The sequence below is a fragment of the Tachyglossus aculeatus genome, chromosome 22, assembly GCF_015852505.1.
Source record: "Tachyglossus aculeatus isolate mTacAcu1 chromosome 22, mTacAcu1.pri, whole genome shotgun sequence".
Classification (NCBI taxonomy): domain Eukaryota; kingdom Metazoa; phylum Chordata; class Mammalia; order Monotremata; family Tachyglossidae; genus Tachyglossus; species Tachyglossus aculeatus.
The window spans coordinates 14802367-14822189 of record NC_052087.1 but is presented as its reverse complement, the minus strand read 5'-3'; the positions used below and the strand labels follow the sequence as shown (position 1 = coordinate 14822189).

General features: G+C 38.8%; 1 protein-coding gene across 5 annotated transcripts in view; it reads left to right on the top strand.

Annotated features, from left to right (window-relative positions):
- The window catches only part of NELL1 (neural EGFL like 1), a 499897-nt gene extending 483591 nt beyond the window's left edge, over positions 1-16306 (top strand). For all 5 annotated transcript variants that reach the window (XM_038764520.1, XM_038764521.1, XM_038764519.1 and 2 more), the window contains 4 exons: positions 1820-2013; positions 9914-10090; positions 12037-12261; positions 15436-16306. In XM_038764520.1, coding sequence (XP_038620448.1) covers positions 1820-2013; positions 9914-10090; positions 12037-12261; positions 15436-15486 — 647 coding nt within the window. In that variant the 3' untranslated portion in view covers positions 15487-16306. The remainder of the gene's footprint in view (positions 1-1819; positions 2014-9913; positions 10091-12036; positions 12262-15435) is intronic.
- The last annotated feature ends 3517 nt before the right edge of the window (positions 16307-19823 follow it).

The window sequence follows — 19823 nt, the reverse complement described above, 5'->3', positions numbered from 1 at the left end:
GGGAGTCAAGGAGAAAATTGGAGGAAAAGAACTTGAGACAGCAGGTGTAGACCACTTGCTCAAGGAGTTTGGTGAGGAATTGTTGGAGGGAGATGGGGTGATAACTGGAAGTAGCCGTGGGGTCAAGGGAGGGTTTTTTTTTTAGTATAGGGGAGATATGGGAATGTTTAAAAGTAGTGGGGAAGAAGCCATTCATTCATCTAAACAATCAACTGATTGATCAACTGACTAACTAGTCAGTAGAATCAATTTAGCACTGTACTGTGTGCAAATCACTGTACCTAACAGTGCTTAGAAGAGTATGGAAGAGTTAAAAGGGCCAATCAAACTTCCCTTGAGGAGTTTATAATGTAATGGGGAGACAGACATTAAAAAAAAGTATAGATGGGAAGATGCTATTGGATATTTAAATGGTATTTGTTAAGCATGTACTATGTTCCAGGCACTCTACTAAGCAGTGGGGTAGATGCAAGACAATCAGGTTGGACAGTCCCTGTCCCTCATGAGGCTCAGAGTCTTAATCCCAATTTTACAGGTGAGGAAACTGAAGTACAGAGAAGTTAAGTGACTTGCCCAAGGTTACACAGCAGACTAGCAATGGAGTCAGGATTAGAACGCAGGTCCTATGACTTCCAGGCACATGCTCTTTCCAGTTGGCCATGCTGAGAGTAGAGTTAGAAAGGGAACCCACAAAGAAGCCTTGAGAACACCTGATGAGTGGATGAGTGGATGAGTGGATGAGTGGATGTGTTAGTGAACCATTAGTGAACTTGTCTACCAAGTCTGTTGTATTTTACTCTCCCAAGCACTTAGTAAGCACTCAATAAATGCAATTGATTGATTGATTAGATGAAAGGTAATGAGAAAAATTGGCCAGAGAGGTAAGAGGAGATTCAGAAGAGAACCATGTTTGACAGCATAACCGGGAGAAACAGAAATTAATGAGTGTTTGTCGGAAACTGCTGCAGATAGATACTGTGTGAAGGATGGGTGAATGTTTCTAGAATGAAGAGGGCAGCTACAATGGTGAATATGAGAAGGCCATCGCAGCCTTCATTAAAATACAAAAACAAACCTTGAGACTGCTTGTGGTTTTTTTTTTTTCTTTAATATAATCTCGGGGTAGTTTTAAATTTGGAAGAAAAGGATGATGTAAATGGAACTATAGATTTTGCCTCCCCAAATTTATTTTAAGGACTCTCCCAGAGAGGGATTCTTCACCTACTGTTTTAACTAGTTGCACAGCTTAAAATCACATGGAAAAAACTGCAATGTGAGCACAGGATTTTGTGCTCCTTTTTATCTATGGCTATTTCATAGTGCATGCACCTTTGAGCAATTGCTTTTCATTCCCTCTGGTTTTCAGTTATACAGAGGGGTGCTGACTGTATGGGTCATCTTGGATAAATCAGTGAGCTTAGGTAGAATTTTGGCTGATCCCTCTCATTCTGGATAAAATGTGGTATAATTGGCACAGGGTCACTCAAATTACCCACTAACTTGCACTCAATGGATAGTAAGTTCACATCTCTTTAATAGATCATGATCATCAATGCAGTATTGGTAGAATGTCAGGCCTTAAATTAACAACCCACATTTACTTTAAAGGCTCACTAGTGGAAGAGTGTCAAGTAACCTGGCAACTAATTCTTAAGTCTATGGTTCATTGCTGTCAAAAGAACAGAAATGTTTCAGACTGGTGTCCTGCCCACTACTGACAGCCCAACCTGCACATTCTAATGCTTTCTGAAATATACCCGTCAGGGTGAATTGCTCGTCAGCCTCATTCTAAAGCCTATGACTTCACTCTCTCTTGCAGACATCGATGAATGTGCCTTAAGAACTCATACCTGTTGGAATGATTCAGCTTGTGTGAACTTGGCAGGTGGCTTTGACTGCCTTTGTCCATCAGGACCATCTTGTACTGGTGACTGCCCTCATGAAGGTGGCTTAAAGAGGAATGGTCAGGTATGGATGCTGAAAGAAGACAGGTGTTCTGTTTGTTCCTGTAAGGTGAGTTCAGAGAAAGTTGACATTGGACTGCTGTGGGCTTTCATATCTGGGATTTGAAGCCTGGACTTTCTAACTCCCAGGCCTGTACTCTATCCACAATTCCATGCTGCTTCTGGGCATTTTATTTTACTTCAATTTCTGTTTTGTGTAAATACACATACACGGTTGGGACTATCTGTGCTGTGTGTTATGTGTTTGAAAATGCATGGAGAAAAACCATTTAATAAAGGAATTGGGAGGACTTAACTAGGTTATGAACATAGTTAAATGCTCAATAAATACCATCTATTTATGTGTGTAATGATTAATTTCCCTTCTTGAAATTATGAAAGTGCTTTTGCATATCTAACTTTCTATTCCATATTCACTGAAGCTGGCAATCAACTCTTCATCACCCAGAAAAAAATAACCTTTCAATTTTAAAGTTAGTTATTAGTTCATCACTCATAGGTGGAAGCCTTTTCTCCTCAAGGCTAAGTAATGGCACTGCTTACTGTTTAAATTGTTCCTAAGGTTTTATTTCCAAAGCTGTTATCATACTAATGACTATCCCCTAAACTCATCCCAGTTCTTCTTCATCTTTTTAAATTCTACAACTTGCTGCAGCTCTCTGAGTGGTGAGTGGTGAATAATCCTTGTTTTTATTTATTTCCTTGAAATACTAATCAGTGCATTTTCTAGTTTCTTCCTGACTGAGTTCATTTGCTATATTGCCTAAAATTGAACCTAAAATGCAGCCTGCCATCCCCCAGAGTTAGTACAAAGTCTTACGAGAATTACTTTAAGAAACAGGTATTTCTTATCTCATTTTGTTGATGCGTTTTGTCATAAAAACCAAGGGAGAACTTCCATAAATAACTCTATTTTAGAGATGCTGTTCATTATACAGTCTGTGACTAAGGCTTTAAAAGGTTGAGAATAGCCTAGTTTTAGGGACCACAATAGGAAACAGTGAATCACAGTCTCTAAATTATGCTGAAATCAAATTCACTTTTTTTTTACTCATTACTTCCATTACCAATTTTTTTCAGTTGGACAAAAGTTTCAAACAGGTGGCACTTTGGAACTCCATGTCAGCTGTTCAAATGCAGTCATTTCAGAGACTGAAAGTGCCTGCCTACATGCAGGACACAAATATTGCTAAGATGTCCTTGAAGATCAGACTATCTAGGTATTGTTATAAGCATGCAGGTAAACTAGTCAGTCCCCAAAGGATGAAGATAGCATCTCATTTTCCTTCATTGTTAAAGATTAGTGTTTAACCATAAATATTGAAAGGTGATTTCCTTCTCAATGTAATTATTCAGTGGTCCCAAATAGTATTTTGTTATACAGCCCTTAGGAACCTTGAAAAGCATCTATGATTGAATTAGGATGATGGAGCAAAGTGAATGGACAAGAGTTTCACGCTGCTTCTGAGACTGCTCAAGAGGTATATCAGATAATTTTCAGCCCCTTGGGTCAATGTATTAACTACAAAGTTGCCTTCTTTGAGGCAGCTTTGAGGTCAAAGCTGTAGTAACAATTCAATTACAGCCATTAGCTGTCAATTTTCAGAAGGCTTTGGGTAATCCCCAAGTCAGGTTACTTGTTTCCCTTAAGGACGATAACAACTGAGTCACCCTTGGTTTGGATTTTTGGAAAAGTTGGAACCTTGGTCTATGGGACTCAAATATGAGGAACTCAGAGTAAATGAATGGGTTGTCTTCTATGGAAATGTCCTCTTTCTTTTTCCTGCTTTTGCTCTCCTTTGCACTTTAAAATTTCAAGGAAAACCTGCCATCTTATTTCCAGAATAACATACTAATGTGATAATCGTGACAGGAAGATGTGGGACACATTATGCAAGGTGATATGCTGAAATGACTGTAAAGGTAATCATTAGTAATCGAAGCATTCAGCCAATCTCATTGTATAAATGGGGGGAAGAAGCTGGAGGGCTGAGGCAAAGACAGAGGCAGGAAAAATGACATGGACATGCAGGACAACTAAGTGGCAACACTTTTACCCACTTTCTGTTGCATAACTTGGGAAAAGAAAGCTGGAGCTGACACAATGTTTTGACAATTCTGCCATCTTGCATATAACGTTGCTTTTTACTTACAAAATCTACCTTTATTACAATGAGAATAAGCTTTCTCCTGTAACAAAGCCTGTTCTGCCTTTTGTTCCTTCATTCATACCCAATCTGGATAGAAGGGAGAATACCATACTGAGGGATTGGGAAATTAAGAGGGAGGGTCACTTTGCCTCCAGGCCAGAAGGATGTCCACCTTGTATATACCCGCCCTTTGCCGGTACAATAACCTGACTTAAGGAGGCATATTGGAAAAATATCCTGAAAAGTCCCTGAAAGCCCTGGATCAATTATTAAAGTTGTTTAGGAATTAAAGAACACAGAGTCCTTGGTTACCTCCTCCAAGACAATGCCTGCCAACAACAGAATCTGCTTGGTTAAAAGAACCAGGGAAGGATTGGGACCAAAATGGAACTAATAATAATAGTAATAATAATAATTGTGGTATTTAAGCACTTACTATGTGCCAAGCACTGTACTAAGTGCTGGGGTGGATACAAGCAAATTGGATTGGACACAGACCCTGTCCCACATGTGGCCCACAGTCTCAATCCCCATTTTACAGATGAGGGAACGAAGGCCTAGAGAAGTGAAGTGACTTGCCCAAGGTCACACAGTAGAAAAGTGGCAAAGCTGGGATTAGAAACCATGACCTGATGACGCCCCAGCCTGTGCTCTATTTCCCTATGCCATGCTGCTTCTAAGAGAAAAGGGGAAAGAATAATAGGGAAGCAATAGGTTATGATGCTGGGGGTTGGGGGGTGGCGGAGCTATAGGTAAGAAATCTGGGTTCTTTCTGATCTATCCATAGACTTAAAGATAAATGATGGAAACAGAACTGCATGCTGGCAGTCAGATGACCAGGAAATCTAATAATAATAATTGTTATTATTATTATTATTATGGTATTTGTTAAGCACTTATTATTTGCCAAGCATTGTTCCAAGCGCTGGGGTAGATACAAGGTAATCAGTTTGGGCTCACAGTTTTAATCCCCATTTTACAGATAAGGTCACTAAGGCACAGAGAAGTTAAGTGGCTTGCCCAACACTTGGATTAGAACTCATGTCCTCTGACTTCCAAGCCCGCACTCTTTCCACTACTCTCTCCTCCCTTTCCTCAGGATCAGGAAAGCCACCAACTTGACAAAACTTCCAGCATGGCCTAGTGGGTTGACCATGAGCTAGGGAGTCAGAAGGACCTGGGTTCTAATCCCTGCTCCGCCACTTGTCTGCTCTATGACCTTGAATGTGACACTTCACTTCTCTGGGCCCCAGTTACCTCAGTTGGAAAATGAGGATTAAGACTGTGAGCCCCATGTGGGACATAAGAGAGGGAGCCTTGGCTCTGGAGGAGTATTTCCTGGAGCTAGAGACCATGTAGAAAAGAGAATAGGCAGATCTATTTGGAGTTATTTTATGCCTATTGTTAAAGTAGAAGATCCTTATCTCGTCCTTATTTTTATTATATGGGGATTTGAGTGGTATTAAAGCTCAGACAGGTCCTCTGGCTCAGAAAGAAAGACATGCAGCCTTTCCAAATTGAAAAATCCTCAGACCCCTAGGAGTTACCCAGGAGAGCAGAAACCCCACCTTAAACCCACTCTTCTGGAGGGGAGAGTTCTTATTAGGTCAAGTCTAATGGTGGTGGAAACAATAAAGGGAAAATCCTTGGGTTTGCATCCCAGGCCTTGCTGGGACCTCCATAAGAGAAGCAGTGTGGCTCAGTGGAAAGAGCACGGGCTTTGGAGTCAGAGGCCATGGGTTCAAATCCCAGCTCCGCCAATTGTCATTTGTGTGACTTTGGGCAAGTCACTTAACTTTTCTGTGCTTCTTACTTCATCTGTAAAATGGGGGTTAAGACTGTGAGCCCCCTGTGGGACAACCTGATCACCTTGTAACTTCCCCAGCGCTTAGAACAGTGCTTTGAACATAGTAAGTGCTTAATAAATGCCATTATTATTATTATTATTATTATTATTATGTGGTGGCCTGGGCCCTAGCCAGGAGAAGACAGCTGATTGCATTTGAGCAGAAGCTATGTATCCTTGTCAATTAACTCTTCCTGAAAACCACAGTCAAATCAAATGTGCTTAGTAGTCAGGAATGGATTTTAGTAGAATTGCTACCTGGAATTTTTAAATTTAACATTCTGGGATAGTCAGTCCATCCAGAAGACTTCTGAAGATGCTTTAGAATGGAGAAGCAGCGTGGCTCAGTGGAAAGAGCATGGGCTTTGGAGTCAGAGGTCATGGGTTCAAAGCCCACCTCTGCCAATTGTTAGCTGTGTGACTTTGGGCAAGTCACTTCACTTCTCTGGGCCTCAGTTACCTCATCTGTAAAATGGGGATGAAGCCTGTGAGCCCCCCGTGGGACAACCTGATTACCTTGTACCCCCCCCAGCACTTAGAACAGTGCTTTGCACATAGTAAGTGCTTAATAAATGCCATTATTATTATTATTATTATTATTATTATGGAAACAGGGTCTCTGACCCTTACAACCAGTGTGTTTGATGATTCGTGCATCAGTCCTGCTCTGCTCCTTGAACACTGTCTGCAGCTGCTATTTATATTGATTCCAGTTCAAGGCTATCTCCTGTATCTGCCCTTCTCTTTTTCCCTTGCATTTCCCTCTCCCCATCGCTCTTCTCATCTTCTACCTAATTCTACTTTTGGGGAGAATCACCTCACTACTTCACTGAACCTTTCTTGCATGGCCAACAACATAGTCCTGAATTTTTGTTATAGCAGAGCTGCTATTCTAGTATAAGAAACTATGGGTTTGGTCTTTAAGGTACAATTGAATAGGAATGCTGTACTCCTCAAAAAGATAAAAATAACAGTTTCAGTAAGATGGCAGTCTGATGGGAGAAGACAAGATCCAGGGTAGGCTTCCATGTCTCCAGCTCATGTTTTAGGTTTCATGTTCTTTTCTTTAGTGAATATCCTGCTGAAATCGATGAGTTTGACTCAAAAACTTTTCAGACTTTTTAGCATAAAATATTACTTTTAGCCATGCAGAGTAATGCATTACTTGGCTGACCATTCATTAATAAAAAATGTAATTTATGATATAGCAAAACCTATAATTTTCAGCAGTATGATTAGGAAAAAATCATTGATTCATTTATCAGGGAAAGTATATGTCCTCTTCTTTAAGTTATTTCTATGTTTGGTTATAATTCTGATTAATAGTTTATAGCAGAACTTTCCATGTAAAGCTATGCATAAACATTTAGTGGTTGCAGTGCAAAGAATTTTTTTATGTAAAGTGGAGACTAATATAAATCTTAGGGGTATAAATCAGGATTATTGTAACCATGTAGTTTTCATCTGATAAACTGTGGGTCGAAGTCTGAAGCAGAGCTAGTTATAAAATTAAGATGAAATTAAGATGAAATTAAGATTAAGATGAAATTAAAATTAAGATGAGAAGCAGCGTGGCTCACTGGAATGAGCACGGGCTTTGGAGTCAGAGGTCATGAGTTCAAATCTCGGCTCTGCCAATTGTCAGCTGTGTGACTTTGGGAAAGTCACTTGACTTCTCTGTGCCTCAGTTACCTCAACTGTAAAATGGGGGTTAAGACTGTGAGCCCCACGTGGGACAACCCGATCACCTTGTAACCTCCCCAGCGCTTAGAACAGTGCTTTGCACACAGTAAGCGCTTAATAAATGCCATTATTATTATTATTATTATTATGAAAGAAAGGTGATTAGTGTCACTCTCCAGCAGTACTAGGCAGAGTAGTAAGAGTAGTAAGCTAAACTGATCATTTAACTGGAGTTTCTTCCTGTCAAATTAATAGAATGACCATCGCAGTTTCAATTTACATGAAATCACATTCTTGATATTTTGTTCAATTAAAGTGTTAGAAAAGGAGCAATCTAATTAGCATGTTCATATAATCAATAAAAACATGTAACTGTTGTTTGGCAACAACATTGGAGGGAATACAGTTTTTGTTCCAAGAGGCAATTGGGGCATTGGGTCATGGCCCTACTTTGATTCAGTTGGTTAAAGAATAGCCTCCAGCTGATTAATTCTAACTATATCTGTTCAAGTAAAGAAGCAGTTGAGAAGTAGCAAGGCCTAGTGGAAAGAGCATGGGCCTGAGTCAGCGGATCTGGGTTCTAATCACAGCTCCACCACTTGTCTGCTGTGTGACTTAGGGCAAGTGAGTTAACTTCTCTATGCCTCAATTACCTCTGTAAAATGGGTTTAAGACTGTGACTCCCACATGGGATATGGATAACCTGATGAGCTTGTGTCTCTCCCAGTGCTTAGTAACAGTTTCTGGCACAGAGTAAGTGCTTAACAAATACCGTAAAGAAAACAAATGCACCAACAAAAAGTAAGTGGAGAGAGGTCAGACACAGTTTATGTATTTAAGCCCCAACTCTGCCATAGAAGAAAAGGAGAGTGTTTTGATCTGACTGATACAGGTTGCCTGCCTACCCTGTTTAAATTCACTAGATGATTTGTTTAATTCTACTCCCCTTGGCCAGCACACTCATCTCCAAAACATTCACCATTCAAATAAATAGTTTATTTACTGTTAAAAAGCAAGTTATACACTATGCTTCCTCCCAAGGGGTAGGTCATAAAGCTTCCAATTAATTAAAGAATGATGATGGTATTTGCTAAGCACTTACTATGTGTGAAGCACTGAATTGAAGACACCATTATTGTGCAGCAACACCATAAAAATCTATCAGTGGATAGAATATGTGTTTCTGTAAAAGTAGTATCATTTATAAAGCACTCACTAGTAGTGCACTGTAGTAGGTCCTTGGGAAGTACAGAATAACAATGTGACATGTTCCCTCCCCTCAAAGAGTTTACACTGTAGAGGAGACAAATATAAATATGTTTACTACACTATCCATAAAAATAAATTGAGCAGATAGGAATACTAAATAAGTCACTTTTCTGGAATTCCTTCTGCTGTACCCTGCCTGCAAGCCAAGCTTATACCTGGTTCATGAATCCTGTACTGTGCAGGGACCAACTGATGAGCAGATTACTTCTCAGAGGGAATGTAATTATCTGCCTCTTCCAGTGGGAGGAAAAGATGGTCATTTTGTCTGCAGCATAGTTGGTGACACATACTGGCTGGCTCTGCTTACTCTATCCTAGTCCATTGTTTGAGAGGCCACCAATTAACCCTGGGGAAAATGCAGGTGCTCCAGAAACTTGCTGCTTTACAACATCTGTGTGCCAGGGAAATGAATCTCCACCACCCTCCTTCCCTTATATAATGGTGTTGCAGCACCTTTATGTCACCCTCCACCTCAGAGATGTTCTCTTAACCTCTCTACTTTACAGTGTATTCATTGACCAAATAGAAGTTGAAGGTTTATAATTAAGGGAAATGATGCTTAAGAACCTTGCAAGGAGAACATTCTATATCCATTGTCATCAGGCCTAGTCCTGTTGTCAAATCACACTTTGGGGACAAGATTTGGAAGAACTTCTAAAATAGCTCTAAATGGAGGCAAATCGAAACTTTGAGTCTTCATTCATTGATTCATTCGTTCATTCACTCAATCATATTTATTGAGTGCTTACTGTGTGCTGAGCACTGTACTAAGTGCTTCCTAGTTCATTTTAAAATTAGATAATTTAAAGACTAAAAATTGTGTATTTCAATTTACCAGAAGACTCCGTAAAGGGAAGGGAGTGGTTGAAGTGGAAAAGGACAGAAATAATATCGAAAAAATAAAATATTTTTCCCAAGAAAACCAATAAACCATTCACTAGGCTGAGGGCCCACAGCCATTTTGAAAACCCATCACTAATTCTGGAAACTGTTTTGAACAGGACGGGAAGATATTCTGCCGCAGGACAGCTTGTGATTGTCAGAACCCAAGTGTTGATCTCTTCTGTTGCCCGGAATGCGACACCAGAGTCACTAGTCAATGCTTAGACCAGAACGGACATAAACTCTATCGGAGTGGAGACAATTGGACTTATAGCTGTCAACAGTGCCGCTGTCTGGTATGGAAGCAAGCGATGAGTGTTTTTCAAAGAGTGACATGTTCCTTTATGACACATCTATTTCCTGAAAAATCTTGGGTGACTGAAAAACTTTCAAAGTTTCTCCAGGCTCAGTATGTAAAATCTGTTTTATTTTCTGGGATTAATTCAAAGAGTATTTCTTGCTTCCTGCACTGATATTACATCTCTGTGCTAAATGCCTTTGGGAGCCCAAAAGTCAGGGTAAGGAACATGTTCAGTCAGGAAAACAGAATGCTCCAAAGAGAACATACAATAAAGGCATTAAGGACAGGGAATATGGGGGGAAAAAAGCTGATATGACCATGAGATCTCTCCCTCATATCTGAATTTTACAAATAGAAATGGACATAGTCCCTGTTGGCATCTCTGAAGAATAGTGTGATAGCTAGGACAAAATTTCATAAATGCATTTGACTTTGCAGTTTTTGTGGACCAAAACCAATGAACCAGCTTCCCTAGTTGAAATAAATACATCTGCATTGTAACAAGCACTTTCCCATCTCGTTAAGATTCAGTTCATTCAGGACCTATCAGACCTTTGGGAGATTAAATAAGGATCTAGAATTTGTGGAGTAAGATCGTGTTGATGTTATAATTTACCCCAATTTTTAGATTTGTCTTCTGCTTAGCATTGGAATCAATTTATCCATGTTTCGACCAAGTAATTCAAACTACAAATTTTCTTTCAAACCTGAACATAAGAAAATTCTCAATTTTTACACCTTCTATATAAAAAACTAAAATCTCCACCAAAGTGACTTTTCAGATAATCTTAATCCAGTGAATGATTTTTGCAGAGTTAAAAAGGGCTTGCCCTCCAAATTGATTGATAAGAGATCAGTATGACTCAAACTATCCATTTTCCAGTTCTTACAGCTCGGGCAGCCAAACACTTGAAGTTTTATTTTTCCAACAACAGGGTTAATTTCCACCTTAGAAATTAATTTCATTCTCAAAGAGATAATCATCAGACATCAGAAGACTGAAGAGGAATTCATATGAATTATAATAACTTAGAATTTACAATTTTATATATGCTGGTTTTTTTCCTCTATGCTGACACTTCTAATTCATGGAAATTTGGCTTTTGTTAGCTGAGCCCCTGAAATTGTTGTTTCATTGGCTGAGTGGGCTGCGTTGTATGGTGAAGAGAGCACTGAGGAAGTAGTTTTATACCAGCCACTTACTTCATGATGATGCTTTTATGGTTGCACCTGCACAGTAAAGGCTTTCTTTGTGGAAGAGATTTTCCTATAGAAAATTAGATTTTATTCTTGTCCAGACTAACGCAGGACAATTTGAAGTTATTGTTAACAGGAATTGTGGAGGACTAATGTTTGAGGAGTCATGAACTACTCGGGACACCTCCAAGACTACTCCAAGAGTCCATCCGTCTGGTTTATAGTATACCAGCTTTTTCTCCCTCAGCTCTGGTTCACCCACAAACTTACTTCATAAGGAGGCCTCAGGGTCATCTCTGAGTCTCAGAATGTTGCTCCTGAGTTAATAAAGATCAGCTTCTCAGAACAACAATTAGACAGCCTCCTGAGTCAGTCTCACTGAAAAAAATGCACTGCCAGCACCCCATTCATCTAATTCAATGAATCATTCCACATTTAATTTTGACTAGAAACAATTACCAATCAATCATACTTATTCAGCACCTACTGTGTAAAGAACAGTGTGTGAACAGCTTGGGAGAATACATTGTAACAGAGTTGGTAGACATGTTCCCTTGCCCCCCAGTGAGCTTTCCAAACATGGAATAGTTAGCTATCACAAGACCACCAAGAAGCATGCTGCTCTTGAAACGTATTTAACTAGCTAATTGGTTTGCCATGCCCAAAATATTTGCTATGTTGGGGAGGCTGGGGAGATTGATATTGACCATCTTGAGGACAGATCTCTCATTTATCTTTGTATAGGAAGGGGAAGTGGACTGCTGGCCCCTCAGCTGCCCAGATTTGAGCTGTGAATACACAGCCATTTCAGAAGGGGAGTGCTGCCCTCACTGTGTCAGCGACCCCTGCCTGGCTGAGAACATCGCCTACGATATCCGAAAAACTTGTCTAGATACCTATGGTATTACCCGGCTCAGTGGCTCCATATGGACAATGGCGGGATCTCCCTGTACCACCTGCAAGTGCAAGGTATGCTATTGTGGAAATGAGTCCTTAACTGTCTTAGAATCACATAGTTCCCAGTTGCCCTACTTCTGGAGTTATTGAATGGACTTCAAGGACCCTATGAGAGAGCTGCTTTGCCTGAGTAAGAATGTTGGGCTTAATTTTATTTTTACGGAAAACAAACTCATAAAAACATAAATCTATCATCTTTTGTGGAGAACTCACTTTTAGCCTTCCAAATTGAACTACAACATATTAAGTATAAATCAAGTTGATATTCTCCCATTAATATAGCAGAGCACTCAATGGGACAAATATTTAAGTAAATTGGGTAGAAACTGCTCCAAGTGGCTTATGGCCCATTTCACTATCATCATACATAATATTGTGTACCGCCTAGGAAGCTTGGGGTTACTAGGTTCTATCACTAGTTTGCAGGGTGATTCTGAACAAATTGTTAAATCTATATTTCACATCTGTAAATTAAAGATGAAAAGTATCTCTCTAAGATGCAGGAATGTTATGAAGGAACATATAATATCACTTGTGGAGTGTTTGTACACTTTTAAGGTTAGAGGAAAGCAGGCAGGCCTAGGAGTCAGAGGACCTAGGTTCTAATACCAGTATCACCACATGCCAGCTGACTGCCCTTGGGCAAGTCACTTAACTTCTCTCTGCCTCAGTTCCTCATTTGCAAAGTGGGGATTCAGTACCTGTTCTCTCTCCTACTTGGAATGTGATCTTCATTTGGGACAGAGACTGTGTCCTTCCTGATTTTCTTGTAGCTTCCGTAGCACTTGGTATAGTGTTTGACATACAGTAAGCACTTGACAAATATTATTCTTATTATCATTGCTATTATTATTTCATCAATTTAGGAAATGACTGTTGTGCCCCATTTTCTCCTGGATGTATGGTAGATTCCTATATAGACTAGACTTTGGAGTCCATCTAGCTGTGTCTTGGTTCCTCCCTTACTGATGTCCAAAGGTCATGGAAACAGTTGGTATTGGGCTAGCCCTAACCCCAGATTTTATAAAAAAAAAATGCCTGAGTGTCAGAACCTTCATTTAAAGGAAATGAAATCCTTACATTTTGCCTAGTGCTGTGTCCCACCACACAGTGTTATCCTAGGGCCAGCAACAGTATCAGGTATGGGTAATTTCTCTCCATCTGAGTGATATGGGACATATACAGTTGGACAAGGTGGGGGCCTTTGGAATCTGGTCTAAACCAAACTGGACTTGACTCAGAAACAGCCTGACTCAGTCTTCCAGACTTCATCATCATCAGTGGTATTTGTTGAGGGCTTACTGTCCCAGAGGCCTTCTAAATCAGTCTCAGTCATGCACACGAACAACCAACACTATGCCTTGTCTTCTCTTCAGCATCAGCGAGGAAAACTCTTAGTCCTCCAAAAATGGCAATGGTTCATGCCAGCAAGAGACAAAGCATAAGGGCTGATGAATAATTCCAGCCAAAGCTATGTCTGTTCCAGATACCATATTATTAGGCTGTCAATACAGTCTCTCTCTTTTTTTTCTATTTAAAGGTAAATTATTAAGCACTTACTATGTGCTAGGTACCGTATTAAGCACTGGGGTAGGTACCAGCTCATCAGGTTAGTCACAGTTCTTGTCCAGCATTGGGCTCCCAGCTGTAATCTCCATTTTACAGATTAGGTAACTGAGGCACAAGGTCAGCATTCAAGTGGCAGAGCCAGGATTAGAGGCCAGGTCCCTCTGACTCGCAGGCCCCTGTTCTACCCACCAGGTAACACTTTTTCTTTGCTTCTCACTGGATAAGCACTTCTGACAGTTACTCATGAGCAGTCCTCATTGACTTCACTGGAATCCTTTGGATCTATGTAGATTTTTTTTTTACCCTTGCATGTGTTGATATTTTATAAAGGGAAGGTCTAAATGAATGATTGACCTTTGGTGTTTTAACAATGTGGGGATTGGTATTCTGGTTGGTATTTATTTGACCTGAAGATTGAAAACCATATGAAGTATCAATAGCAGTTTCATAGAACTGTCTGTAACTGTTGCCAATTTGTACTTCCCAAGCACTTAGTACAGTGCTCTGCACATAGTAAGCGCTCAATAAATACGATTGATGATGATGATGTTACATAAAGTGATATAGGAAGGGTTTTTTTTTCCACTTTTCTTACAATCAGTGACATGAGAGGCCATTGCTTGTTGCCTTTCATTCATTGTGCTAACATTTTGTGCTCCTTTAGGTAGACTACCCTGAGGCATTTGATGTGCCTAGATCAAAAATGTTAATTACTCCCCATTTCACCTATTCTACCCCTACCTCAAAAAAGTTCCTCTCTGACAATTGGGACCAGATACTGATTACCATAAAGGTAGCATACAGAGTGTGTATGATTTAGATGCATAGATAAGCAGCATTGCATAGTGGGTACAGCACAGGCTTGAGTGTCAGAAGGACCTGGGTTCTAACCCCAGCTCTGCCTCTTGTCTGCTGTGTGACCCTGGGCAAATAAGTAAATCAGTTAACTTCTCAGAGCCTCAGTTGCTTCATCTGGAAAATGGGGATTAAGACTGTGAGCCCCATGTGAGACATGGACTGTAGCCAACCTGATTAGCTTATAGTTACTCTAGCACTTAATATAGAGCCTGGCAAGTAGTAAGTACTTAAAACACCATGAAAAAAATTAACTGCTTTGCCCCAGCAGACCCTAGTACATCCTTCCATCTCATTTTATTTAGTCCCAGAGGAAAAATAAAATTTGAATTTACTTAAATTTTGTAAGTGTGTTTTTTGTTTGAGAAAGCAGAATATTGGGCCCACTTAGCCTGGAAAGCAGAAGACTCTGTGGGTCTTGAAAACCAAACCATTTTTCTGCCAGTTAAAATTTGGGCTTCCATTCATTCATTCATTCAATCGTATTTATTGAGTGCTTACTCTGTGCAGAGCACTGTACTAAGCGCTTGGGAAGTACAAGTCGGCAACATATAGTGACGGTCCCTCCCCAACAACGGGCTTACAGTCTATAAGGGGGAGAAAAACAACAAACTTCCAAAGGTCACAAAACCAGCCCTTGTTCCCAACACCGAATTAGCTGTGGTGGTGTGTTTTTAATTGGGAAGATTGATCATTTTTGTCTGAAACTGTAAGTGTAAATTCTTAAACCTTCCACTCAGCTAACACTCTTATTCATTGCAGAATGGAAGCGTATGCTGTTCTGTGGATTTAGAGTGTCTTCACAATAACTGAAGTACTAAGCATGGACTCTTCCGTGTGAGGAAAACTGGCGGTGATCATCCAAAATGAAGAGCACGATTTGGTGTTTTATATGACAATTACCAAAGTCTCCATAAAAGGAAGATGTTTGGGAGTTGCCTAAGTGACCTGCCGCTACACTCATCCTTGATAGCCTTGTCTAGGTGATGACAAAGTGCAACGCATATAATGTATGGTTTAAAAAAAAGTTTTCAGTGTTGTAAATCACATCCTTTCCCTGTCAACTCATTTGCTAACATGTTTAAATTCTTTCATGGTAAACTTCGATGTATTTTTGGTTTACTTTGTGTACTAACATGATAGAAACTCAGTTTCTTTTATTTTTGGATCTAGATTCTACAAATAAAGTTGCTTGTTGTGATTTTGTCCTAAACACAGCATACTGAGTTCTGAAATCCCTGTCAGATGTATTTATGAAAATATGTATGTATGTACAGTCAGACTGGGAAGTACTTATATTTCATAGTTTTCAGGCATTTGAAGACATTCTAATGTCCATTTGACCTGGGCAGGCCAGAAGGTAATCAAATTGAAATACAGCTTAAAAAATTGGCCAAAAGGGTAATAAATTGGGAAAACTCACTCCTCCTTTCCTTTCCCCTACTCTTTTCCAATCATATCAGTATGCGATGTTAAAACACTTTTCTATCTCCATTCTACCTAGTTACATCACAGAAGAAAAATATCACACATTCAAGTTAGGGTTAGCAAAAATGTGTTCCGTTTTGAGAAAGGACCCGCAACTGTTAGATGTGAGTGTGTTGGTAAAATAAAGCGAATAGAAGGAGTTCAAGTATTCCATATGTTAACAATGTATCTATTTTATAATAGTAAACATTTCTGAGTTATCAAAATGAAGCAGCTGACAAATACTAGTATGTTTGTGCAAACCAGAAAAAAAGATGTTTAGGGCATTGTACTTCAGTCAATATTCAAATATACTTTGCAGTTTGAGCCATATCAGCTCTGAGAGATAAGTGATGCCATTCACCTTAATTTCTATTACATGGGGATAGTCAAGAGTGAATTTGTTACTTTTTTAAAAACTAGCCTGATACCACTGAGAAATCTAACTTATAAAGCTAAATTTGCACAAAATGGTTTTTTAAAATCAAAGTCTTCACTAAAATTAAATAAGCCCAAACTTGTTACCTATTGAAGTTGGTGCAATTTAGCAGTATCTTTTAATGCTTTTGAAGGCAATCATAGTGTTGAAATTTATTTATTTTTTAAAAATTATTTAATTTCAATACCACTTAAACATGATTGCAGCTACAATTTAAATACCATATTTGAAAATAGCTTCCAAGTATGTTCTGCAGTATTGACTGCAGTCCTCCTTCTTGGTGTTGTTTTTAATTAAACGTTAACTTTGGAAAGACTTTATTTTTAAAACAAGCGTGGTTGCTAAGATTTGAAAAGAAAGGTTCACTATGGGAATGTTCACAGCTTCATTCAGGGAAAAGTGACACTAATATGAGGGATCTGTTACTGTAAATGATTGAATATGATTGCACATTTAAATACTGTATTTTCAATGTGTCACTTCCCAAATTATCACCACAATTTTTAATTTTCCCCAAGTATTCATTAGCAATTACTGTTTGGATTAAGTGTGTTTCTGTTACAATTTCAATCAAAAACATGTATATACTTTCTTAATAGCACAGTTTCATTCTTCCGCAGGTTCATATCATTTATACTGCTTGAGAAAAAGATATGATCACAAATAATGATAATAATAATGATGGCATTTTTTAAGCGCTATGTGCCAAGCACTGTTCAAATAAACAGCTGCCCACTCCTGCCAATGAGTTATATCTAGGAAACTCAGCTCTTTAAATCACAAAGGATCCATTAGCATGTTGGTGTTTCAAGTAGCTTATACGGTGATGTTTTGATGCCCACACATTTTAAATAATCAATTTCTTGGTTATCCCACATCCACCTGTTCATTACATTTATATTACAGTCTAAAGTGGGAGACAATATAATGTACCTCATCAGTTGACTAATTGGTCACCCTACAGAAGTGTTAACATACCTCACAGGTTCTGGAAATAACTAAAACTACTTCCTGACGGGGTCTGCTTGGTTATAAAAGCTTAACTGTCCAGGGTGGCCCCAAATCCTTCAAATGAATGGGGATATTGGAGCCTAAAAACAGCTCTGTGCCTGAAATAATCAGCTAATCCCAGAAATAGTATTTTGTATTGTATTTTTGAGGGGGCACTTTGATTCAACCCTCCACTTCACCTTGGGGGAGCCTTTGTCATCCTATTTTCCTAGTTTGACAATCATGGTATAGGCCTTATTCAGTCAAACAATCAGTGGTATTTATTGGGTGCTTACTGTGTGCAAAGCACTGTATTAAGCCCTTGGGAGAGTACAATATAATGGAGTTGCTGGACATGTTCCCTGCCCACCAGGAGCTTACAGTCTAGAGGGGGAGACAAATATTAAAATAAGTTACTGCTGCTTACACAGGTGCTGTGGGGCTGATGGTGGGGTGACTATCTGAGTCAAGGGTACAGATCAGAGTGCACAGATAACACAGAAGGGACTAAGAGTAGGGGAAGGCCCCCTTGGAGGAGATGTGATTTTTAATAAGCCTTTGAAGATGGGAAATTGATGGTCCATTGGATATGAAGGATGACAATTTACCAGTCTGGAGGGAATATGTGGGCAAGAGGATCTATCTGTTGTGATTCAACAGGTTGGAGAATTACAGTTGGGAAAAAAAATAATTCTAAAGATGAATGCTTAAGTTCATCGTGTCTTTTCCCATTAAGATTAAAAACCCAAATGTCTCATTTTAAAATCTAATGAATTGAACACATTCCTGCATCTAATTTTAAATCGCTCTGGTATAGGGATTTCTGCTCCAATAAAGACAATGGCTTTCAAAAGTTAGTTACTGCCTGGATTTAAAAGTTTGAAATGTCTATTTACAAGGAAGATATAACACTGGTCTTAGCACTTAGTACACTTGATTGTGATTAATAATTATTTATTGAAGATATGATAAATGAGACATTAAGAATAAAAGCCCTTTAGTGCTACAGACTATGTTTTTTTTTTTTAATCTTTCACAATTGCAGAGAGCCATTTTACTCAATCTCCTCTTCCATAGGAAAAATTGTTGTGGAAAGTAAAAAGCTTTTAAAAACACAGTAACTCTTTTTATAGAATATAATAAAAATCTCTGGCTGTCTTACCCAAATACAATCTGATCCAACAGCAAAAACCCTGGAATTGAGACATTTTTCTATATTTGTGTATCTCAATCTGATTTTTAATCATCAAATATAGTGCCATGAAAAATAGATACTTGCAGCTTGGAGCCCATTTATTACTATTTCATGGTCCTCACTGAATTTCTTATTTTCTTCTAATAGGGTCATAATTGTTTCCTTGGCAGGTAATTGTGATGTCACCCAATATTATGACTTCAAATCAATAATTCCGACAAGAAAATAGAAACCTGACCAATTGTTCAGTATATAGAATCATTTTGATTATTATCAGAGATGTTAAGTTAACCAGCAGAACATTTTTAGTTTAGTAGTGGCTTTCTAATAAATAGCATTTTCACAAAATAAAATGAGTAGTTTACAACTGGGTTTCACAAGGCAAATAGTCATAATTTAGAAGCTGATAAAAATGGCCAGGAATGACTAAACAAATTGCTCCATAAATTTTAATATAAATAATGGAGTAGTAATGTGGTAAATCTCACACAGTAAAGAGGTTAATCATTAGTTAAGAGAAAAACTGGCCACTCCCCTACCTGTCCCTACTCTGCAATGTCTCCCATCTTCTTCCCTCACCCCTCTGCAGAATAATCATTATTATTATTATTAAAGTGCCATCAAGTCATTTCAGATTCACAGTGACTCCGAGTAAGCTGACAGAATCCTTTCAAGCCGTGGTAAAGCCAATTAATTTCAAAAAGTCATCTATTGCATTTTATTATTTGCAGTGACTACATATAAAGTGAGTTATGGTAGCTACAACAACCAGTCTCAAATGCACCTGGATAAAAAATAAAGGAACCAAGTGATGCAAATCTTCCCCAAAGCACAAATGAGGTGAAGGTGCAGTAGCACCTTCTAAAGGAGGCGGGAATATTTTTAGTTATTTTATGATCCAAGAGTCAAGTATAGTACATATATGTTTTTGGAATGAAAAACATCCAGACCATGTTAATATCCTTTAAGAGAGGAAGATCAAGTCCTACCTATTCAAGGTAATATTTAATTGGGAAAATCAGATAAATATAAAAGCTAGTGCTCTAAATTGTATACCAG